The sequence below is a fragment of the Bubalus bubalis genome, chromosome 1 (genome assembly GCF_019923935.1).
Source record: "Bubalus bubalis isolate 160015118507 breed Murrah chromosome 1, NDDB_SH_1, whole genome shotgun sequence".
Lineage (NCBI taxonomy): Eukaryota > Metazoa > Chordata > Mammalia > Artiodactyla > Bovidae > Bubalus > Bubalus bubalis.
In genome coordinates this window covers 194,094,614-194,119,703 of record NC_059157.1, presented here as the reverse complement: position 1 = coordinate 194,119,703, position 25,090 = coordinate 194,094,614, and the positions used below count along the sequence as shown (strand labels likewise).

Sequence of the window (25,090 nt, the reverse complement as noted above, 5' to 3'; positions counted from 1 at the left end):
CCTCATAGTGTGGGGAAACCTTGGGAAACATCCTCAAAACTCACTGCAGCAAACGGCCCTGGGAAAGGCAGAAGTTTAGAACATGGCAGAATTGTAGAACATGGCCACAGTTCATCAAAACAAGAAGGGACTTCCCTGGCAGTCCAGTGGTTAAGGCTGCACTTCCACTGCAGCAGCTGTGGGTTCCGTCCCTGGTCAGGGATCCTGCATGCCTCGGGGCAACAAAAAAGAGGGAAAAAAAAAAAAAAACTACAAGAAGTGTGACTGAATTCAGGAAGCCCATCTGAGCTTGGAGAACACAACCTCTGGCAAATGAGAAAGTAAAATATTGTGGCAATTTTTAATAAATTTATTTATTTATTATTTTTGGCTGCATTGGGTCTTCATTGCTTTGCAAGGACTTTCTCTAGTTGCTACAAGTGGGAGCAACTCTTCATTGGGGTGCACAAGCTTCTCACTTATTGCAGTGGCGTCTCTTGTTGCAGAGCACAGGCTCTAGGCACTCAGACTTAAGTAGTTATGGAGTGTGGGCTTCATTGCCACACAGCGTGTGTGGGATCTTCCTGGACCAGGGATCGAACCTCTGACCCCTGAACTGGCAGGCGGATTCTCATCCGCTGCACCACCAGGGAAGTCCTGTGGCAATTTTTAAAGCAAAAACAGAAAAGGCAAGTGGAAAGTCAAGCACATATGATAACTTCTCTTGACGATGAACGCTAGGGCTACAGCCGCTCTCTTGGGGACAAGAAAAAGGTCTGGTGGAAAAGAAAAAATGTAGTCACCACTTACCATCTGATTGCAAAGATAATGGACACTCTTCAGGAAGCCGCTCCTCTGTGTTCTAACAAAGTACCTCTCAGACTCAGAAAGGTTAAACAACAACAGAAAGAATCCAAATAAAAAGAGAAGCTGAAAGAAAACGAAACAGACATCTCTACCACCCAGTCCATTAGGGTGTAAAAAAACCTCAAGGTGTGGGGATTCTGGTGAATCCCTCAACTTCCCGAGGGCAGGTGGGAAGCCAGAGGATCCCCTGTGTTCATAGAAAGTTTTCTCCCAGCCCAGGTGGACACTCAGTCCAAAGACCAAGAGGTGAACCAGACGTGGATGCTCCCTGGGAAGTTCCGTTCCCTGCGGGCAGAACCTCTGGATTTCTAAGACTCACCCGGGCTGTGTAGCATAGCGTGGTGAACCAGGGTTCCCTGGCTTGACCTCAACTGTCAAGGTGGGCAGTCAGGGGCGGGCTATCACATGGGCCAGTTTATGAGCCCACAGCTACCCCAGAACTGGTCATGTGCAAGAGCCTAGAACCCTCCTTGGAGACAGCCACAGAGCTCCAGAAAAATAGCAAAGTGCCCCCTAAGAACTGGAAGACTCAGCCTGCTTTCTTGTGGTAATAATTACCTTGGAGGGGACTTCCCTGGTGGCCCGATGGTTAAGAGTCTGTGCTTCCAATGTAAGTGGAGAAGGAAATGGCAACCCACACCAGTATTCTCTCCTGGAGAATCCCATGGACAGAGGAGCCTGGCCAGCTACAGTCCATGGGGTCGCAAGAGTCGGACATGACATAGTGACTAAACCACCACCACCACTTCCAATGTAGGGGGTGTGGGTTCAATCCCAGGTAAGGGAACTAAGATCCCACATGCCTCACAGTGCAGCCAAAATAATAATAATTATTGTTGATAATGTTCAGTCACTCAGTCACGTCTGACTCTTTGTGACCCTGTGGACTGCAGCACTCCAGGCCTCCCTGTCCATCACCAAATCCCGGAGCTTGCTCAAACTCATGTCCATTGAGTCGGTGATGCCATCCAACCATCTCATCCTCTGGCGTCCCCTTCTCCTCCTGCCTTCAATCTTTCCCAGCATCAGGGTCTTTTCCAATGAGTCAGATCTTCGCTTTAGGTGTTGAAAGAGGAGAGTGGGAAAAGTTGGGTTAAAACTCAACATTCAAAAAACTAAGATCATGGCATCCAGTCCCATCACTTCATGCCAAATGGATGGGGAAAAAATTGAAAATAACAATAATTGCCCTGAACTTTTTAAAACCTCTCAAAATAAATTGGTTTTCAGGCTGCAGGAGGAAATTGAACAAACACGGCTTTCTTGCAGATCAAAGCTATAGCAAGATGGAAACTTTGCTCCTCCAGATCCCACCTGGGAGCGTGCAGGAATGCCAGGAAGTTCAGAGTGGCCTCGTTTCCCGAGGGTTGAAACCCACAGGAGACACGTCCTGAGAAGTTATGTTTGTGTGAGATCACAGTCCAGTAACTTCGTGACTGATATTCAATTGTCCCACCTATGAGACTGTTTGCTCAGGTCAAGTCTTAAGAAGAATGAACGTGTGTTTATATTTAGGAAATTTCTGCATTTAGGAGTGTTTACTCTGAAATCACTTCAAGTGGCTTTCTAGATTTTAACAAATCCAGTGATTTATACTCAGGCTGACTATACACATACCCTATGACCCAGCGACCATTCCCAAATATCTACTCACCAGAGATGTACACGCTTGTAAGCAAAAGACATATGCAAAAATGCTCATAGCTGTTCTGTTCATATTAGCCCCAAAACTGGAAGCAATCCAGAATTCCATCAACAATAGAAGGGATAAATAAGTAGTAATATGTTCCTGCAATAGAAGAGAACAGTTGGTGACTTATGTGGAGTAAAAGAAACTAGAGGCAAATGAGCATATACTGGGGACTTCCCAGGTGATCCAGAGGTCAAGACTCCATGCTCCTCATGCAGAGGGCACAAGTTTGATGCCTGGTTGGGGAACTAAGATCCCACATGCCGCACAGCTGAAACAAAAAGCTGGGTCGGGGTGCAAAACGAATCTATGGTATTTGAAATCCAAATAGTGATTGTTTTTGAGGAAGAGAGTGAATGTGGTAGCTGGGAAGGATCATAAGAGGGGGCTTCTGGGGTGGTGAAAATCTTCTTTTTCTTAAATTGGCCAGAGTTTCAAAAGGTGTGTTGTTTTTGAAAATTCCTCACACGCTTATAATTTGCTCACTTTTCTCTATCTGTTGTATGTTGATAGGAAATGTACTTCCAAGGAAACATTTAAAAATATCTTTTAACGATCCCCATGGTAGCTGTAACTATTGCCAGGGAGCAGCAGCATCTTGTAGAAAACTATGTAAAACTTCTGAATTTGCAGCTGTACTGTTCGAGGTACCTGGAGAGACCCCAAATTATGACAACTGGGGACCATTATTCGTTCGTATTGTTGATAACTGAAGTCTTACACTTCACTTAAATCTGGGTATTGGCCAGAGTATGTTGTTCAATAGCATCATCTTGAGTTTTAAATAATTTAAGAGACTCAGAAGTATCTAGCCTAATGACCTGGATCTCAGCAACTGGTCTTCCTGTCATGTCTTACTTTGAAATTGAAGTCCTCATCCTGAAAGCCCACCTGGGACCTCTTTACGTTGATGTGATGGATGGTTCAGAGGTCACTGCAAGTGTGTGAAAGACAGGAACCTTGATAAACCCAGGAGAGTCAAAAGCTAAGAGTGCCAAAGAGGAAACCAAAGGGTTTCTTTAGAGCTTTGATTCTTTACGTCACTTTTCAAAGTGAATTTTGTTATGCCAAAAAGAGATTGTATAATACATTTAGTGGTTCAGTGGCTAAAGAAGACACAAATATGGTTATAATAGAAGAGCTAAAGCTGTTTAAAACAACTTTATTGGGATGTAATTTAAATACTATAGAGTCACTCGTTGGCAATAAACAATTCAATGATTTTAGTAAATTAATAGAAATGTTCAACAATCACCATCATCCAACTTTAGAACATCTCTATCACGGCTAAAAGTTTCCTTGTGCCCATTTAGAGTTAATCCCTGTTCCCACTGCCAGCAGGAAGCAACCAGTTCTGCTTTTTGTTACTATAAATTTGCATTTTCTTATATAAATGGAATCACACAGTGTAATCTGTTGTATCTTGTTTCTTTCACTTAGCATGACATTTTCAAGATCCATTCATGTCTTAGCCTGTGTTAAAACTTCATTGCATTCCTTCTATTGCTCGATAATGTCCCATTACATGGGTGTCTCATATTTTATTTATCCATTCACCAGTTGATATATCTATCAACTTGGATTGTTCCCAGTTTGGAGTTATTATGAATAAAACTGCTATGAACATTCATGTACAAGTCTTTGAGTGGACAAATGCTTTCATTTCTCCTGGATAGAGTCCAAGGAATGGAACTGTTCGACTGTACGGTAAAGTTATGTTAAACTTTTTAATGAAGGGCTTTCCTTGTGGATCAGCTGGTAAAGAATCTGCCTGCAATGTGGAAGACCTGGATTCTATCGCTGGGTTGGGAAGATCCCCTGGAGAGGGAAAGGCTACCCACTGGAGTATTCTGGCCTGGAGAATTCCGTGGACTGTGTAATCCATGGGGTCGCAAAGAGTCGGACATGACTGAGCGACTTTCACTTTCACTTTTTAATGAACCTGCCAAACTGTTTCCCAAACTGTTAGCTAATTTACATTCCCACCAGTGATGTGTGAGGTTTTCAGTTTATCCACATTACTGACAACAACTTGTTATTATCTTACAGAAATAGTAACCGTTCTGTGGCCATCATCAAAAAGTCTACAAATAATACATGCTGGGGAGGGTAGAGAAAAGGAAACCTTCCTACACTGTTGTGGAGAACAGTATGGAAATTCCTTAAAAAAGGAAAAACAGAGTTACCATGTGATCCAGCAATCCCACTCCTGGGCATATATCCAGAGAAAACTCTAATTTAAAACAATGCATTCCTCAGTGTTCACAGTGGCTATTTACAATAGCCTAGATGTGGAAGCAACCTAAGTGTCCCTCTATGCATAAATGAAGATGTGGTACATATATGCAGTGGAATAATACTCAGTCATAAAAACGGATGACATTTTGCCATTTGCAGCAACATGGATGGACCTAGAGATGATCATACTAAAAGTGAAGTAAATAAGACAGAGAGAGACACATTTTATATGATATCACATATATGTGGAATCTTAAAAATAATAGAAATGAATTTATTTAAAAAACAGAAACAGATCCACACACATAGAAGACAAACTTATGTTTATCAAAGTGGAAGAGGGGAAGGGATAAATTAGGAGTGTGGAATTAACATATACACTCCTATATATAAAATAGATAACCAGCAAGGACTTACTGTACAGCACAAGGAGATATATTCCTTATCTTGTAATAATGTATAATGGAAAACAATCTGAAAAGAATATATATATAAATAGAAAACTCAATCACTTTGCTGTACACCTGAAACTAGCACAATATTGTTAAAAAAATTCTTAAAATTTTCTAAAATTTTCAATTTCAAAAAAAAAATTGTGATAGGTTTTTATCACAATTTAATTTATTAGAATTAAAAATTCTAATGACAGTATCTCATTGTGGTTTTAATTTGCATTTCTGTAAGGAATAATGACATGGAGCATCTTTTTTGAAATATCTAAAACTATAAAATAAAATTGGCTTGTAAGGGTTACCGTTTAGGGACATAATGAAATATTAAAATAATACTGTATTTTAGACTTGCCCAGCAACCTCAAAGGCAATTTTTATAAGCATCCATTATTTTCATGATCATCATAAAAAATCACCTATTCATGCATTGGTCTTTCACCAGTAATTCTACAAACGTGAGTCAGTGACTCATGCCCTGCAGGAAAGTAGAAAATTCTCCCTCTGATATTTCTTTTTTAAAAATATTTATTTATTTTTAATTGATTGATGATTGCTTTATAATATTGGTTTTATTTCTCATTCCCAGGAGCTCAGCTTGCCCCCCTGGAGGCCTGGGGTCTTCCGCTGTAGGAGCTGTTGCAGAATCTTGATGAGTTTTTGATGTATTTGTCGGGGGGCTGGTGATCTCTCCAGGCTGGCTTCCCTGGTGGCTCAGATGGTAAAGCGTCTGCCTGCAATACAGGAGACCCAGGTTCGATTCCTGGGTCGGGAAGATCCCCTGGAAAAGGAAATGGCAATCCACTCCAGCACTCTTGCCTGGAAAATCCCATGGACGGAGGAGCCTGATAGGCTACAGTCCATGGGGTAGCGAAGAGTCGGACACGACTGAGCGACTTCACTTTCTTTCACTTGGTGATCTCTCCATCTTCCTCCTCTGCCGTCTTCTTCCACCTCCTCCCTGTGATGTTTCTGTATGGTGTACTTTTCCTCATATTCAGAGGTATCATTTTCCTGCCACCAAAAAAAAGGTGATTAAAGTAAACTGCTAGAACAAATACCTCTGAGTTCAGTTGGTTGTTCAAGAGTCCAAAATAAAATGATGGAAACATCTTAGTAGAGTCTGTATAATTCACACAGCAAGGTGTGTGCTACAGAAACAGATAAGAGTAGGGACCTGTGGCCTGCGAATCGTGTAATTAATTCCAAATCAGGGAAGCTGCCCAGAGACCAAGGCAGGGAGGTGGGGAAGGGGCCCGGCTCACTGCTAGAAAGAGAGCGTTTTTGGGGTTGTGGGTTCTGTTCTCAGGTTTGACTCTGTAATTGGATTTTCTCTGTATGTAAAGGAATGAAACGAGTTCAAGAGCTTTGTCAAAAGGTTAATAAGTTTCTGAAAACATCTCGGAATCTGCTGAAAAGGGTTCTTAAATTTTCTTCTCTTTCAATTTGTTGAAGGAATTGTAAGTCCTGGGTCTCCCCTCACATTTCCATTGCATGTCCCATTCTCTAACGAAATAAACTCCTAAATCACATTACAGAATTCCAACTCAGGAAAAACGAAGATCCCACTGACTATGGTCACTTGCTGGCCCCAACAAGCGCCTCTGAGTTCCAGCCCATCTTTAAAGATTTCAAAGGAAAAAAAAAAAGCCTTGTTGTCATCTCATCTTTTTTCTTTAGAACTTCTTGCTCTCTGCCTCCCTTTCCCCAATTCTTAAACTATTTTCTGGCTGAAAGAGACCAGACACATGCAGGGTGGACTCAAAGTGTCTCAAAGTGTGCTCTTGCTTTCATTTCTATACCCACAATGGAAATGGGCCCGTCCATCTACCAATCGCCATATACACGAATGGTCAAAACAGTGTTCTTTCTAATAGGTCCAAACTGGAGCTGAGCCAGTACTCATCAGCAGGAGAAGGGATGAGGAAATAGTGGTTTATTCACACAATTGGGGTCTTATTCAGCGCTGAGAAGTAGCCATCGACAACTGCAACACTCTGAATGAAGTCACAATGCAATGCTAGGGTGAGAAGCCAGGTAAAAAAGAGCCCGTGTGTGAGTCCACTGATTGCAAGTTCAGAACCAGGCAAATGGAATGCATAAGTGCTGGAGGTGGTGGGGACCAGGAGCAATTACAAGGGCTGTCCTGGGCTTCTGTTATTTTTTATTGGGGTGCTGTTTTCATGAGCATAGTAACTTTGCAAAAATGTATCAAGTTTATGTGATTAGAAGTTCTTCAGTTCAGTTCAGTCACTCAGTTGTGTCTAACTCTTTGCGACCCCATGAACTGCAGCATGCCAGGCCTCCCTGTCCATCACCAACTCCCGGAGTCCACCCAAACCCCTGTCCATTGAGTCGGTGATGCCATCCAACCATCTCATCCTCTGTCATTCCCTTCTCCTCCTGCCCTTAATCTTTCCCAACATCAGGGTATTTTCAAATCAGTCAGCTCTTCGCATCAAGTGGCCAAAATATTAGAGTTTCAGCTTCAGCATCAGTCCTTCCGATGACTATTCAGGACTGATCTCCTTTAGGATGGACTGGTTGGATCTCCTTGTAGTCCAAGCGACTCTCAAGAGTCTTCTCCAACACCACAGTTTAAAAGCATCAATTCTTCGGCGCTCAGCTTTCTTTATAGTCCAACTCTCACATCCATACATGACTACTGGAAAAACCATAGCCTTGACCAGACTAACCTTTGTTGACAAAGTAACGTCTCTGCTTTTTAATATGCTGTCTAGGTTCGTCATAACTTTCCTTCCAAGGAGTATTATTTTCAATAGGAAGTTTACACTGGGACTTCCCTGGTGATTTCAACTTCATGTTTCTACTGCAGCAGATTCGGGTTTGATCCCTGGTCTAGGAACTAAGATCCTGCATGCCCACTTGGCAAAAAATAATAATAATTACATTAAAAAGTTAGCTTGATTTTTTTTTTTTAATCAAGGGAAGGGAAGGAATTCCCTGGCATCCCACATCCCAGTGGTTAGGATGCTGTGCTTTCACTGAGGTGGCTGGGGATCTTGTTGGGGAACTAAGATCCTATGAGCCACGTAGCAGAGCCAAAAAAAAAAAAAAAAAAAAAAAGAGGGGGTAAGGAAGAAGGGATGCTTTTATTTATTAATATAATACTTATAATAAAATTGCTATGAAATTGCCTCTAAAAAATTGTGCTCATCAAATAGACCTCTGGAATATAAAGAGAAATGAAATATTTTATATAATTTCAGAAAGCAGTTTTATGCCTCTATTTAAAATCTACCTAAAATAAAGTCTTCAATTTTTTTTTTGTATGACGCCCACTTAGAATTTGGGCTTCCCTGGTGGCTCAGAGATTAAAGCGTCTGCCTCTAATGCAGGAGACCTGGGTTTGGTCCCTGGGTCGGGAAGATCCCCTGGAGAAGGAAATGGCAACCCACTCCAGTACTCTTGCCTGGAGAATCCCATGGATGGAGGAGCCTGGTGGGCTACAGTCCACGGGGTCGCAAAGAGTCGGACACGACTGAACGACTTAACTTTCACTTTCCACTAGAATTTAATACCAAGTCCTGAAAAGTAAATCCCCTGGGCCTATGGGCTTTGATAGTACATATATTAGTTCTTCGTAGCTTTCTGTGATAACAAATATTCGGTTCTCCCTGCATGAAGACAGTTCTACTGAAAATGCACCGTGAGTCATGTGATGTGAGTCAGATACTGAAAAGGGGAGGGGGCAGTTGGTATGGGGGGAGCTTGGCCAACTGCAGAAATTTGCAAAAAAGGTTTTGCTTATTTCCTTATTCAGAATGCTTTTTCCCTGAGCCAAGGTAGCTGGATTAAAGTCCAATAGAGTATAACCAAGGTGAGGGGCTTGTACATGGGTACATAAAGGCCAGGGAAGGATGCCAAGGGATCTGTGGGAAATAATGCAACAACAAAATGTCCATCAGCTGATGATCAGGTCAATAAAACATGGTCTATCCATACAATGAAATATTCGGCCAAATAGTGAGACACGCTGCAACATGATGACTCTTGCAAACGTTATGCTAAATGAAAGAAGCCAGCCACAAAAGGCCACATGTGTAAGGTCCCATTTGCATCAAATATTTAGGAAAAAAATTCCAGAGAGCACTTGCTTCAGCAGCACATACATTAAAACCAGAATGATACAGAAAAGAGTACCACGGCCCCTGGGCAAGGAGGACATGCGAATCTGTGAAGCATTCCACATTCTAAAGAGGATGTGGTGCATACGTGCAATCGAATATTACTCAGCCATGAAAAAGAATAAGATGCTGCTATTTGCGGTGGCAAGGATGGACCTGGAGATTGTCATGCGGAGTTAAGTAGGTCAGGCAGAAAAATGCAAACATGTGATGTCACTTATATGTAGAATTTTTAAAAATGGTACAAATGAACTTATTTACAGGACAGAGATAGAGTCACAGAGTAGAAAGCAAATTTGTGGTTGCCAGAGGGAGAGGAGAAAAAGGATGGATGGGGAGATTGGGATTGACATATATACACTGCTGCTGCTGCTAAGTCACTCAGTCGCTCCTTGCAACACAATGGACCGCAGCCCACCAGGATCCTCAGTCCATGGGATTCTCCAAGCAAGAATACTGGAGTGGGTTGTCATGCCTTCCTCCAGGGAAGAAGGAATTAAACCTAGGAATCAAACCTGCGTCTCTGATGTCTCCTGCATTGGCAGATGGGTTCTTTACCACTAGCGACACCTGGGAAGCCCCATATATGTATACACACTGCTGCTGCTGCTAAGTTGCTTCAGTCGTGTCCAACTCTGTGCGACCCCATAGACGGCAGCCCACCAGGCTCTGCCATCCCTGGGATTCTCCAGGCAAGAACGCTGGAGTGGGTTGCCATTTCCTTCTCCAATGCAGGAAAGTGAAAAGTGAAAGTGAAGTCGCTCATCGCTCAGTTGAGTTGACTCTTCTAGACCCCATGGACTGCAGCCTACCAAGCTCCTCCGTCCATGGGATTTTCCAGGCAAGAGTACTGGGTGGGTTGCCATTGCCTTCTCTGATATATATACACTGCTATGTGTAAAACAGATGACTAGTAAGGACCTTCCGTACAGCACAGGGAACTCTACTCAGTACTCCATAATGACCTATATGGGAAAAGAATGGAAAAAAGAGTGGATTTATGTAAATGTGTGACTGACTCACTTTGCTCTACAGCAGAAACTAACACAACATTGTAAATCAATTAGACTCCAATTAAAAAAAAAAAAAAACCCAATAACAACAAAAAGAAATCCAGAGAGACAGAAAGTAGCTTAGTAGGTGTCAGGGACTGGAAGGGTTGGGGGGAATGAGACTGACTGACAATGGAAATGGTTCTCTTTTGGGAATAATGAAAATATTCTGGAATTAGAGGAGATGGCTGTGGAACTTTGTAAATATACTAAAAGTGGGATGTATACTTTAAAAGGGTAAATTTTAGAATACGTGAGTTATAACACACATAAAAAAACAATTTCTGCCCCAGAAATTGGTTTGAAAATAGTACAATAAATGCAAGTACAAGCAAACCACAAGATAATAGCAAGGCTGAAAAACACCTTCATCATAACCTCATCTTCTACATTATCAAGGTATAAAGATCAGATGAAAAGATGGCAAAACAATTGAAATTTTCAAGAAGAATAATTGATTATGGTGTACGCTCAAACTAACATAGCATCAATTATACTCAATTAAAAAATAATTGAATTAACATTATCAGTGAACCTCAAAGCATATTTTATACCTTAGATATAATGACCATATGTTTAAGACTATGAGATTCTCAATCTAGTATTTTACAAAATTTCATCAAACTTAATGATAAACGTTTAGCAGATTATTTTGTGATCTCTTGTTTAAGAGATCTTGGGATTCCTTGGTGGCTCAGACGGTAAAGAATCTGCTGGCAATGCGGGAGACCTGGGTTTGAGCCCTGCGTCGGGAAGATCCCTGGAGAAGGGAATGGCAACCCAATCCAGTATTCTTGCCTGGAGAATTTCATGGACAGAGGAGCCTGGCAGGCTACAGTCCATGGGGTCACAGAGAGTCGGACATGACAGAGCCACTAAGTACAGACTTTTTAACACAGAAGTGCAAAAAGAAACACACCACTGGGATAATACTTTTTCTTCCTATTTAAAACTGGTTAACATAGTAAACAGAAAACAATACAGCAACAAAATGAAATGCATTCTTTTGTTAGCAGATGGGTTGGAAGACTCAATGAAAATGTGGTAGAAATTTGGAGAAACACATATTACAACAAACTATTCAGTGTGGGAGGTTTGCAGTACAGCTGGGTGAGAGTTCAAAAATGTTTCCAGCATGTTTCAGCTTGTGGTATTTGCAAGATTCATTCGGAGCTACTTTCTGAGAGCCATCAAAAGAGAGATGTGTCAGGGTAGTTGGCCTCAAGCATAAATTACTTATTCAAAATAATACACTTTATGGAAACCTGGCAAGTGTAACCATTGCTGGGGTGGGTACTTTGATTAGTAAGATTCCAGAGGAAAGGTAGAAAGATGGTCATTTACAAACTGCATCATTATTAGGCAAGCTATTGCAGGAAATAAACTGAAGGGGAAATGCAGATTTTAGAAAATACCATCAATTGGATTTTTTTTTTTTTTTTTTTTTGGTAAATGAAGGGAAATTGAGACTGTGGGCGACAGGCCTGGAAATCCCATGGACAGAGGAGCCTGGCGGGCTAGTCCATGGTGTCCCAAAGCGTCAGACACGACAGAGCATAGTGTGTATAGGTTAATTCCAAACTCCTACTTTGTCTCCCCCTCCCCTCAGCTGCTTTTTTAATGCTAGGGACACATGATCAAAAGTGGGGAACTCATTCAGGTTTGAGCCTTTGTGTAGCCAAACCACAGTCACCAGCAAGAACATAGGAGCCCCAAAGCCACCATCTCCTGCATCACAAACACCCTCATGCACTCACAGAACCTGTGACACCGTTACCGCCGTGGCTACAGGGTCTTTATTTTTCACATTTGCACTCGGCTGGCCATATGCTAAGCAATTTAAGGAAAGTTGACCATGCAGCACATTTAAAATTCTGGTGCCCTGAGGGCTGGTTTGGTTTCTTCAAGGTAAACAGGTGATTGGGCCAGATTTTTTTCTCAGTAAAATGGATTTATTAGAAAAGCAACACAAAGCCAAACATGATGACTTAAGCTGCATCCCAAGCATCACAGGGAGGGAGAATAAGAGTAAGACTTCTAGTTAACTAGATAAAGAGAAAGTCATCTTAAATCCTTTCTAAAATAAGCTCCATGTGTGTGAGAGAGAGAGTTGCTCAGTTGTGTCCAACGCCTTGTGACCTAAAGCACTGTAGCCCACCAGGGGTTTTCCAGGCAAGAATTCTGGAGCTGGTTGCCACTTCCTCCTCCAGGGGATCTTCCCGAACCAGGAACCGAACCTGGGTCTCTCACATTGCGGGCAGAGTCTTCACTGTCTGAGCCACCAGGGAAGCCTACCAAATAATCCCCACAGGAATTGTTAAGATTGGAAAAAGGTTATTTAGACAGTAAGTAAGACAATAAAACTAAAATAAAAACATTAAAAAAATGTTTTTAAAGAAAAATTTAAAGGAAAGAAAAATTTTAAGTATTTCTTTCAAGAGAAAGAGCAAAAAACCCCCAAAAAACCCAGATGTTGGCTATCTTTGGACAGAGAAAGAGGAAGATAGGAGAAGGTGACTTTTACTTTACAGCAGACATTTTTCAGTACTGTTTGGATTGTTAGAATATTTGCATGTGTCTCCTATTGTTTAATAGTAATGACTTATTTGGGCATTGAGGTTATAGGCCATTTTACTTTCATTTTTATACTTTTCCTGCATTCCTAAAAAACACAAATATAATTTGAAGAGTTAAACATAGAAAAATCCTGACAAACTTTTAAAAACTTTAAAGCAGGCACTGATTTAATGTAAAAAGTCAAAGAGAAGGTGATTATCCAATGATTTTGTCTTTCAAAATATTTATTTCAGGTAGAAACTAGGAAGACAATCACATGTAAAATAGTTCCATAAAAAACTTTGACAAACACACTCATCTGGTCATTAAAAAATAAAAACCTGAAAATAATATTACATTAAGCACTTCAATTGAAAACAGTGTTTTGTTATTTAAGTAAAAAGCCCAAAGCAGTCCCCAGTGAAGAGCTAGTAAGCTCTTCTGTTCATACACACAGCCCTTAGACAAGAATCATAGACATTTTTATCCAGAATGGTCTCCCATCCCCAAATTCTGATCTTTTATTTTTGTTACTCTTATGGAAATTATTCAGTGTGTTTATGTGCTTTTCATAAACTTTTTTTTCAGAATGCCTAAACAACCACATCAACCTTGAACAATAAATCATTTTTATAAAAGTGGTTGTTGTTGTTCAGTCACTCAGTCATGTCTGACTCTTTGCAACCCCCTGGACTTTAGCACCCTAGGCTTCCCTGTCCTTTGCTATCTCCCAGAGTTTGCCCAAACTCACGTCCATTGAGTTGGTGATGCCATCCAACCATCTCATCCTCTGTCACCCCCTTCTCCTCCTGCCTTCAATCTTTTCCCAGCATCAGGGTCTTTTCTAATGAGTCAGTTCTTCACATCAGGTGGCCAAAGTATTGGAGTTTCAACTTCAGCATTAGTCCTTCCAATGAATATTCAGGACTGATTTCCTTTAGGATGGACTGGTTGGATCTCCTTGCAGTCCAAGGGACTCTCAAGAGTCTTCTCCAGCACCAGAGTTCAAAAGCATCAATTCTTTGCCACTCAATTTTCTTCACGGTCCAATTCTCACATCTGTACATAACTACCAGAGAAACCGTAGCTTTGACTGCTGGGACCTTTGTTTACAAATGTGGACGTAGCCAAATGAGGGGTCTCAGGTTAAGTGAGAGGCAAGGGTGGGGTACTAATCAATATGGAATGATTTGTCATTTAATCGGCACAGTGACAGTGCTGGGTGTGCTTTGAAGGCCGGCCCTACCAGGTAACAACCTGCATTAATGCAGACATCTTGGATCTAGAATCCTCTCTCGAAGCTCTGAATGAGACGCAAAGAATCACTCAGAGGAGGATGAGTAAAAGCCAAATCCTGGGGGCTGGTGGAGTGCTGGCCAAAGGCAGTCAAGTCCTTGTACGCCCAGTGGAAACGCGAAGTGTCCTGGGGCAACTGTCCCGCAGGGCTGTCCTCAGGGCACGTGCGAGGTGGGCAGGTGCAGGAGAGACAGACTTACACGCATGAGGGGCAGGCAGCAGCCTCGGGGGAGTCAGGGTCGGGGGGTGGACCCTTTCCATCGAGGCCCCCGGGCCGCCGCGCCGGGTTTGCGGCCCCATCTCTGGCCTTCCTCTCTGAGCCATCTGCCACCTCCTCGCACTGCAGGGCGGAGAGCTGGGTGTCTTCCTCCAGCTCCTCCTCTGACTCAGACTCGTCATTGTAGAAGTGGATGGTGGCTTGCACGGGGAAACTGGCCAGCACCTTCTCCCCGGAGCTCTGCAGATACTCTTGACGCTTAGAAATGGGCAAGTAGAGTCTGAGATTAAAGAAACAAGTACACCGTTAGTCAGCCTGAAGACAGTTTTCAACCGCACTGAGAGGAGCCTTTTCTTTAGAAGCAGCTAATGCCCAATCTTCCTCTCTCATTTTGCCTTCAGTGTGGACAGCATTGTTTTTTGGTTTTTTTTTTTTATTCTGCACACAGGACACAAAACTGAGCAAGTGGGGGCACCTGGTGATGAACCCCATTCCAGGTCAGAAATGAGCTACCGAGGACTCCCCGGGAGAGCCAGTGGTTAAGGCTGCGCTTCCACTCCTGGGGGGCGCTGCTTGGATCCCTGGTAGGGGAACTAAAATCCCACATGCTGCCAGACCCAGAACAAACAAAAATCCCGAAACCTGCTCTTTTGGGGCTTCCCTGGTAGCTCGGACGGTAAAGAATCTGCCTGCAATGTGAGAGGCCCGGGTTCAATCCCTGAGTCGGGAAGATCCCCTGGAGAAAGGCATGGCAACCCACTTCAGTATTCCTCCCTGGGAAATCCCATGGAGAGAGGAGCCTGGTAGGCTACAGTCCAAGGGCTCGCAAAGAGTCAGACATGACTGAGCTTTTCTCCAGAATCCCCAGAGGAATCACCCCACATTAGTATTTTTAAAGCTTCCTCAGTGATTCTGGGCTTCCTTGATAGCTCAGTTGGTAAAGAATCTGCCTGGCTCAGCTGGTAAAGAATCTGCCTGCAATGTGGGAGACTTGGGTTCCATCCCTGGGTTGGGAAGATCCCCTGGAGAAGGGAGAGGCTACCCACTCCAGTATTCTGGCCTGGAGAATTCCATGGACTGTATAGTCCACGGGGTCGCAAAGAGTCGGACACGACTGAGCGACGTGCACTGCACTTGCAGGGATTCCATGAGAACTGAAGACTATGGTGTGGAACAACAGGAGAATGTCCTTTATGCCCAGACCACTCTTTGATCAGTCTGAGGGGCTCGAAATTTCATCTCCAGCAGTTACTATCTTTCAGATCAGATCAGATCAGGTCAGTCGCTCAGTCGTGTCCGACTCTTTGTGACCCCATGAATCGCAGCACACCAGGCCTCCCTGTCCATCACCAACTCCGGGAGTTCACTCAGACTCACGTCCATCGAGTCAGTGATGCCGTCCAGCCATCTCATCCTCTGTCGTCCCCTTCTCCTCTTGCCCCCAATCCCTCCCAGCATCAGTCTTTTCCAATGAGTCAGCTCTTCTCAGGAGGTGGCCAAAGTACTGGAGTTTCAGCTTTAGCATCATTCCTTCCAAAGAAATCCCAGGGCTGATCTCCTTCAGAATGGACTGGTTGGATCTCCTTGCAGTCCAAGGGACTCTCAAGAGTCTTCTCCAACACCACAGTTCAAAAGCATCAATTCTTCGGCGCTCAACCTTCTTCACAGTCCAACTCTCACATCCATGCATGACCACAGGAAAAACCATAGCCTTGACTAGACGAACCTTTGTTAGCAAAGTAACGTCTCTGCCCTTGAATATGCTATCTAGGTTGGTCATAACTTTCCTTCCAAGGAGTAAGCATCTTTTAATTTCATGGCTGCAGTCACCATCTGTAGTGATTTTGGAGCCCAGAAAAATAAAGTCTGACACTGTTTCCACTGTTTCCCTAACTATTTCCCATGAAGTGATGGGACCGGATGCCATGATCTTCGTTTTCTGAATGTTGAGCTTGAAGCCAACTTTTTCACTCTCCACTTTCACTTTCATCAAGAGGCTTTTGAGTTCCTCTTCACTTTCTGCCATAAGGGTGGTGTCATGTGCATATCTGAGGTTATTCATATTTCTCCTGGCAATCTTGATTCCAGCTTGTGCTTCTTCCAGTCCAGCGTTTCTCATGATGTACTCTGCATATAAGTTAAATAAACAGGGTGACAATATACAGCCTTGACATACTCCTTTTCTTATTTGGAACCAGTCTGTTGTTCCATGTCCAGTTCTAACTGTTGCTTCCTGATCTGCATACAAATTTCTCAAGAGGCAGATCAGGTGGTCTGGTATTCCCATCTCTTGAAGAATTTTCCACAGTTTATTGTGATCCACACAGTCAAAGGCTTTGGCATAGTCAATGAAGCAGAAATAGATGTTTTTCTGGAACTCTCTTGCTTTTTCCATGATCCAGCGGATGTTGGCAATTTGATCTCTGGTTCCTCTGCCTTTTCTAAAACCAGCTTGAACATCAGGAAGTTCACGGTTCACATATTGCTGAAGGCTGGCTTGGAGAATTTTGAGCATTACTTTACTAGCGTGTGAGATGAGTGCAATTGTGCGGTAGTTTGAGCATTCTTTGGCATTGCCTTTCTTTGGGACTGGAATGAAAACTGACCTTTTCCAGTCCTGTGGCCACTGCTGAGTTTTGCAAATTTCCTGGCATATTGAGTGCAGCACTTTCACAGCATCATCTTTCAGGATCTGGAATAGCTCAACTGGAATTCCATCACCTTCACTAGCTTTGTTCGTATTGATGCTTTCTAAGGCCCACTTGACTTCACATTCCAGGATGTCTGGCTCTAGATCAGTGATCACACCATCGTGATTACCTGGGTCGTGAAGATCTTTTTTGTACAGTTCTTCTGTGTATTCTTGCCACCTCTTCTTAATATCTTCTGCTTCTGTTAGGTCCATACCATTTCTGTCCTTTATCAAGACCATCTTTGCATGAAATGTTCCTTTGGTATCTCTGATTTTCTTGAAGAGATCCCTAGTCTTTCCCAGTCTGTTGTTTTCCTCTATTTCTTTGCATTGATCGCTGAGGAAGGCTTTCTTATCTCTTCTTGCTATTCTTTGGAACTCTGCATTCAGATGTTTATATCTTTCCTTTTCTCCTTTGCTTTTCGCTTCTCTTCTTTTCACAGCTTTAGGTTTTACTAAAGCCTCTAATTCCAGGCTAGGCAGGGTAACAATACTCTGCCGAGAGGTGACAGCACAGGCTAGGTTTATTTTGATGTAGGAATGACAGCTGGAGAGAGAGAGGCTGAGAGAAATAGAGAGAGGCACACAGAGGAACAGAAACGCTGAGAACCAACCACTTGCCTAAAATGAGACGTAAGAGGCTTAGAACAGTGATGGTCCTAATCACTGTCAACAGAACTCCTGAGATGGCAGAGGTTCAAACCACAGTACAGCATCCATCCAGCCCCTCATTTTCTCCACACCCACAGTTAGGAGGTCTATTTTGCACTAGGCAATGTATTAACTTATATCCTGGGAGAAAATAGAAAGGAACCTAAATATCTAAGTGAATAAGCAGATATATACATATACAAGTCACATGCAATTAAACGCATGGAAAAATGTATAATGAGAGACATAGACAAAAAGTATCAACACGGGGGATTTTCCTAGCTAAGATTCCCAGCTCCCAAAGCAGGGGACCCGGGTCGATCCCCGGGCAGGTTACTAAATCTCACAAGCTGCAACTAAGATCCAGCACAGCCAATAAATAAATAAATATATTTTTTAAAGTATAGATATAAAAAAAAAAGAGGCCAGTTTCAACTTGCAACTGAAACACTGAATAAATAAATGAATAAATTCCAGATATCCAACAGAATATTCTTGAAGTTCCTTAGGGTAATCATAATCAAATAATGTTGGGAAATACACTGAATTATTTTTGATTTTTGAAAATGTATACATTTGAAGAAACTAAAGTGTACTGAAGCTTACATTAAAAGGAATGATATATTTCTATGGTGAAGTTAGATATTACCTGACAGGATGCTGAAACCCAAAGGCCCCCTTCGATCCAAAGGTTTCTTGATCACCCCCAGGCTCAAGCTGCAAGGACAGACACATACAAACACAGACACAGTCAAGAATCCTTTGAAAGGAGCATCCTGAAGCCTTTAAAAATAAAATGTAAGTAGCCTGCACTTCGGAGAAGGCAATGGCACCCCACTCCAGTACTCCTGCCTGGAAAATCCCATGGATGGAGGAGCCTGGTGGGCTGCAGTCCATGGGGTCGCTAAGAGTCGGGCACGACTGAGTGACTTTACTTTCACTTTTCACTTTCATGCACTGGAGAAGGAAATGGCAACCCACTCCAGTGTTCTTGCCTGGAGAATCCCAGGGATGGGGGAGCCTGGTGGGCTGCCGTCTATGGGGTCGCACAGAGTCGGACACGACTGAAGCGACTTAGCAGCTGCAGCAGCAGCAGCAGCCTGCACTTGGGCCTTCCCAGGTGGTGCAGTGGTAAAGAATCTGCCTGCCAATTCATGAGATGCAGGAGATGAGGGTTTGATCCCTGGCTCAGGAGGATCCCCGGTGTAGGAAATGGCAACCCACTCCAGTATGATTGCCTGGGAAATCCCACGGAGCCTAGTGGGAACTCCCATGGGAGCCTAGTCCACAGGGTTGCAAAGAGTCAGACATGACTGAGCAGCCATGTGTGCACAACCTGCACTTGTTAGGATCAGTTCCAATTTTAGAGACAATTTAAACAACTTAATACAATATTGATGCGCTCCCCTTCCTTTGACAGTGGTCACAATGTCCCAGCGCTGTGAGGGGTCCCAAGACGGAAAGATGAGTTGACACAGGCCCCCATTTCACACATTTTAAAATCTAATGGGGAAAGACACATATGGAGGCAAATAAACACACTATAAAAGCATCAGGCAGTAAGATGCTAACTATTCTAAGCAAGGAGGGAGATCAGGAAAGGATTCATGGGGAGCCTGGCAGAGACATCAATAGCACTTGGGTATTCAGTTCTGGGCCCATCCACAGTGGAGCAGAGCATCCGATTCTAAGGGTCAGGAAAATAGACAGCATAGGTAGGGAAAGGTAGAGCCCAGTGTGAAATGAATGAGAAACTGCCCTGGCAAAAGGGCTCAACAGGAAGTTGAATCCGGATACTGAACACTTTGAAAACACATGACTGAGTCTAGGTTTCATTCTGGAGACAGAATTCAAGACCATTAATGATTTCTGAGCTAGGGGTTCAACAATGAGCTCTGTATTTTAAGGATCACGGTGGCTGCTGGAAGCAGCAAATAGCATAGATTGGTGAGGTAAGGGCTTGGAGGTCTCTGGCAAGAGATGACAGAGATTTGAACTCAAGTAACACCAACCAGGGGGCTTTCCAGGTGGCATTAGCGGTAAGGAACCCACCTGCCAATACATGAGACATAAGAGTCGTGGGCTTGATCCCTGCATCGGCAAGATCCCCTGGAGGAAGGCACGACAACCCCCTCCAGTATTCTCGCCTGGAGAATCCCTTGAACAGAGGACCCTGGTGGACTCCAGTCTACAGGATCATACAGAGTCAAGACACAAATGAAGCGACTTAGCATGCATGCAACACCAACCAGAAGGGAAGAGGAAGACAGGTTCCCAAGGACATGCATAGCATTTGAAAGGTAGGACACTGCTCAGTGCAGGCCCTGAACAGCCAAAGCAATCTTAAGAAAGGATGACAAGCTTGAGACATCACACTTCTTGGTTTCAAACTATTAGTATATTACAAAACTATAGTGAGCAAAACAATAGTCGATCAAAATCAAAAACAGCAGTCAAAACAGTATCACACAGCTATTGGCTTAAATACAGACACATGGATCAATGGGACAGATTAGAGAGCCCAGAAATAAATTCATGCATATATCATCAATTAATTCATAACAAGGGGCCCAAAAATATATAATGGGCAAAGGACAGTCTTTTCAATAAACGGTGTTGAGAAAACTGAATAACCACACATGCAAACTGGGCCCTTATCTTACACCATACAGAACACATAACTCAGACTGAGTTAAAAACTTAAACATGGTTATTCCCTGGGTAGGTTAGGACTCCACGCTTTCACATCCATGGGCTCAGGTTAAATCCCTGGTCGAGGAACAAAGATCCCTTCAAACCACGCAGTTAAAACAAAACAAATAAAAACCAGGAAACAAACAAAACAAAAATCTTAACAGGAAGACCCGAAATCATAAGCCTCCTTGACATTTTATCAGCCTTATTTTAATAACATGCTATGTTGAGCTAAAGGAAATAATGAGGGTCTTTGGAACAAAATCTGTTCCATAGTGAAGTTCACTGTTGGGCGGGGGTGGGGGTGGGGGGTGGTTCCAGGAAGTCAGGTCTGTGCTAAGCTCTTTTGTAATTATTGCTGTTGTTCAGTGGAAAGGAAATCAAATGGGGGAGAGTGACCCCTGCCCTGCTCAGGGATTTGAGACTTTCCCTGGACTTTAGATTGTATTCTAATTTTGGTCTGCTGACCTGCAGTTCAGGTCCCTAGGCAGTAGTCCCCTCCACCCCCACCCCTAACATCTCAGGCCAATGACATTTCTCAAGAAATACAAACAGGGCTTCCAGTGGTTAAGAATACGCCTTGCAAGACAGCGGGCATCGTTCAGTCCCTGGTCGGGGATGATCCCATATGCTGCAGAGCAACTAAGCCCTTATGCCAAAACTACCCGGCTCTAGAGCCTACGAATTGCATGCAACTAACTGAGCCCACGTGCCTACAACTGGGCTCTGCAACGAAAGGAGTCACCGCAATGAGAAGGCCCGTGCACCACAGCAAAGAGTAGTCCCCGCTAGCCTCAACTAGAGAAAGACTGCGCAAAGCAACGAAGACCCAGAGCAGCCAATAAATAAATAAAAAGACAGTTTTTAAAAAAGAAACATACAGCATAGCTCAGGAGCCGAACAATTCTCCCGCTTTGTCGGGAGGGGGCGCTGCTGAGCAAGAAGCCGGCCCTGGCCTCTCCTGCTTGCGCTCACCTGGCCGGGGCTCCCGGGAACACAGAGCGGTACGGGGGGTCGTTCGCCACTGACCTCTCTGTCCCGCCAATCGGACCCTGCAAAGAGCTGGCCAGTGGGGAGCCGGGCAGCTGAGCGCTACAGCTCTTGCGAACACCCACTCTCCACCCCACCCCACTCCCCCGCAAAAAAATCCATGTGCCTTGTGGATGATCCATAGAAAGCTGCTGTAGCTTAACATTTTTCTGCAAGTAATCTTCATTTTTTTCTTACCAATGACCTTCTCATCATATTGGAAAACAGGACTACCTTATACTAGGAAAGTGTGCTGTATTTTTTATTCTTGCGAACAACGGATAGACTGCACATATTTTTCATTTAAAAGAAAATTGGATAATTTTTTCTCCCAAGCACTTTTTAAAATCTTATGCTTATGAACTTAAGTTTGGATGCAAGAGAAGGAATTACTTCCCATTATCTAGTTATTGCAGGTAAGAATAATTTGGGGCAAGAAAAAATTATATTCTGCATTCATTTAATATAGATTTGATTTGCTTCACTCTTTAAATAGTAACTGAATTAAAACTCCCATTATTCAGACTAATTTAATGAAGGAGTCTAAATATCAAAATGCCAGAGAAGTCTGAACCTGAGTTTCTTATCAGACTGGGAATAACTGCACACTCTGCCATAAGTGTTACCTAATGGTCCTTCCTAGCCTGATTAACTCTGGCACTTTAAAAGTCATCAATTTATACTTTAAAATATGACAAAGGACAGGTGAATTCTATGAAAGCAAGTCATTACTCCGGTAAGTATAAAGCACTTTAGTTACCAATGCAGGAGACAAAAGAATAGTGGTGGCGATTAATCTTGCCCTCCAAAGCCCTCAGCTGGAGTGTTTGCTCAGAAAGCATGACTTAGGAGCACTTGCAGACAGGGCCCAAAGTTTCAGAAAGAGTCAGATGGCAGGTGGAGACTTTTCACTGCACCTTCTGGGCCCTCCAGACAGAGCTCTGCCCATATTTGCACTAGGGCACCAGTGCTAATCTTTTGAGCCTATGCTCATCTTTTCTCTAATTTGAGGGGGACCAAGGCCTTCTCTCCCCACTACCTGCTGTGTTATCAGGGGGAAGAAAAACGCAATGTGGAAGAAACCTTTTACGATGTCCTTGAAACAGTTCTGCCATCATGGCATTGCTTTTCAAGAAACAGAAGCAAGCCAGAGCCAATCCGTGTCTGAGTCAGACCCCATCAACACCTGACTGGCCGGGTGCCCACTCCCAGACCCCAAGGCAATTCTGCGTTAGATGACCGAGGGAGGGACTGGCCGAGGAGGCCTCTCCTGGTCCCTTCATTGTAGAGATGGTGCTGCTTTCTGGCCGAACCGGTTGGTATCTACAAGGCCCACACACTGACCTTACCTCACTTCCAGTTCTGGTGGGCTCAGCTTCCTGAGGGGTCAGGGTCCAAGGTCTCCATGGAGTTTGGCTGGAAGGACAGGGACCAAGAGTAAACCACAGCATTTTCTGCTTTTAAAGCTGGATCATAAGAGTTATTACTCTAATCATTTCTAACATCTGCCTAAATGTCACTGGACATACCAGAATGTTCTTTCAAGTTCTCAGTCTGTGCGTTAAGCCTGTGCTATTTGTGTGTGTGTGTGTTTCTCCTGCCACATTTCCAGTTCTCTGCCTTCACCGGGCTTTGAGAACTCCCAAATCTGATACACATTAGTTGAGAAATTTCTCTCCCAGCCTGGCTGGATTCTTCAGTTCGTTCTCCCCACTGTAGCTGGCTACTTAGTCGCCTATTCATTTCAACCTCATCTCCCTGACTACTGAAAGATCAGGACTCCAGAGACCAGTCTGCAGAGTTTTACCAGGAAAAAAAAGCGGGACTGAGTTTCTCCTCTCCGACCGCCTGGCCACCCAGCCTCTTCCCCCACCTCCCCTGCTAATTTGATTTTAACTTGACTACCTTAAAAGGGGCTGGTATCCCCCACCCCACGCCCCGCACCGCCGGGACAGCGAACGCTGAACCCCAAGCACGGGGCAAACAAAGACTATCACCAAGGATGTGACGGTCAACAGGACGCGACCCCCGCCCCCTCCCGCAGGGCTCGCTCAGCGGCCAGCTCGGTGGGTTCCAGATCTAGAAACGGAAGCTTTGGTCCACTGCTGGCCACCTCTGGGGCCTCCCCACTTGGGAACGGAGCTCAGGAGCCGAGAAGATTCTGCGTCCCCGTCTCACGCCTAGGAACTTGCGGGGCGTCGCTGTCGGGCTCCAGGGTTCCGCTTGGTCACCCCGCGATCAGCGCGGCCGGAGCATCCTGCCTGCCTTGCCCGCACCCACGCGCCGCGGGGACGCTCTCACCTCTCGGGCCCGCGCGGCGCCGGTGGTCCCCGGGGACCGTCCCCGACGCAGTGACAGACGCGTCCCCTCGCCTCCGGGGCTCCGGCCGCCGCCTCGGGTCTCATGGTGCCCTCGGAAGACGCGGCGCCCGCGATCGGCCGCGCCTTTAACCGCTCCGGCGAGGGCGCTCCCCGACCCGCGCGCTCGGCGCCAGGTTTAAAAACGGGGGCGGGGCGGGGAGGGGACACGGAGACCCGGGAGAGGGTGGGGTGCACACCGGAGAAACTCCGGGAGGGGACGAGCGAAGGTCCTGGGAGGCGGGGGGACCAGGCCAAGGAGCGGACTCGGGACGCCCAGGGGGCAAGGGCGTGGGGGCGGGGGACACAGGAAACCCCGGGAGGGTCGCCAGGGGCAGGGGCGAGGAAGCTGGGGAGGGGACGGCGGGAAGTGACCCGGGACGCCTGGAGAGGGGGGCAAGAGGGGGGCACGTGGTGGGCACGGGGAAGGGGGTCTTCGCCCAGGGGTCTCCCCGCTCCCGGTGCTCGAAAGGCGGGATCCCTGGCTTCTCGCCCTTCTGGCCTCTCCGCGGCCCTCGGGTTTTGGTTCCTGCGCCAGCATCTAGGTCTCCAGATTGGTGGAAAATTCTCACGTCCACGGCTGTTAAAGCGGCCGCGGGGTTCGGGGCTGGGGCGGGAGGAGCGGTTACCGAAGCCTGTGGACCCGCCCTGCCTTCGGGGCTGGACCGCGGGCGCCGGGGACGCACCGACTGGGATGCGGAAACTGGCGATGGGGCTGCAGCTTCGCTTCCAGGCGGCGGAAGGCGGCCGACAGACCTCTCGCACCCTTCTCGCCTTGGGGGCCTTGGGACCGGAGGTGGCTTTTTCTGGGAGTGGGTGCTATTTACCAGCTGAGCCACAGGAAAGCCTAATGGAAATCCGTCCTCAATATTCATTGGAAGGAGACTGATGCTGAAGCTGAAACTCCAATACGTTGGCCACCCGATGCGAAAAGCTGACTCATTTGAAAAGACCCTGATGCTGGGAAAGATTGAGGCTGGAGGAGAAGAAGACGACAGAGGATGAGATGGTTGGATGGCATCATGGACTCGATGGACACGAGTTTGGGTAAACTCTGGGAGTTGGTGATGGACAGGGAGGCCTGGCGTGCTGCAGTCCATGGGTCGCAAAGAGTCGGACACGACTGAGCGACTGAACTGAACAGAACTGGGTACGATTTTCCTCGGGATAGCCCC

At 44.9% G+C, this 25,090-nt stretch overlaps 1 protein-coding gene and 1 non-coding gene across 2 annotated transcripts; one reads left to right on the top strand and one right to left on the bottom strand.

The window, feature by feature from the left end:
• Nucleotides 1-9,337: 9,337 nt before the first annotated feature.
• Nucleotides 9,338-9,440, top strand: LOC112587401. Its single transcript, XR_003111882.3, has one exon. It is a non-coding gene; the product is annotated as a U6 spliceosomal RNA (small nuclear RNA).
• Nucleotides 9,441-13,950: 4,510 nt separating this feature from the next.
• On the bottom strand, nt 13,951-24,716 carry RIPPLY3 (ripply transcriptional repressor 3). The gene is made up of 4 exons (XM_006044248.4): nt 23,860-24,716; nt 22,908-22,974; nt 18,485-18,552; nt 13,951-14,772 (listed from the first exon to the last, which is right to left on the bottom strand). The coding sequence occupies exons 1-4, from the start codon at nt 23,961-23,963 to the stop codon at nt 14,472-14,474; spliced, it is 540 nt and encodes a 179-aa protein (XP_006044310.3). The 5' UTR covers nt 23,964-24,716; the 3' UTR covers nt 13,951-14,471.
• Nucleotides 24,717-25,090: the final 374 nt, after the last annotated feature.

What these genes read in the sequence shown, in the direction of transcription:
- RIPPLY3 (XM_006044248.4), bottom strand. Translation starts at nt 23,963, where the DNA reads ATGAGACCCGAGGCGGCGGCCGGAGCCCCGGAGGCGAGGGGACGCGTC. An exon ending in CCACCAGAACTGGAAGTGAG is followed by an intron (nt 18,553 to 22,907) that starts GTAAGGTCAGTG and finishes CTGTCCTTGCAG; the next exon opens with CTTGAGCCTGGGGGTGATCA. An exon ending in GGGTTTCAGCATCCTGTCAG is followed by an intron (nt 14,773 to 18,484) that starts GTAATATCTAAC and finishes CTTTAATCTCAG; the next exon opens with ACTCTACTTGCCCATTTCTA.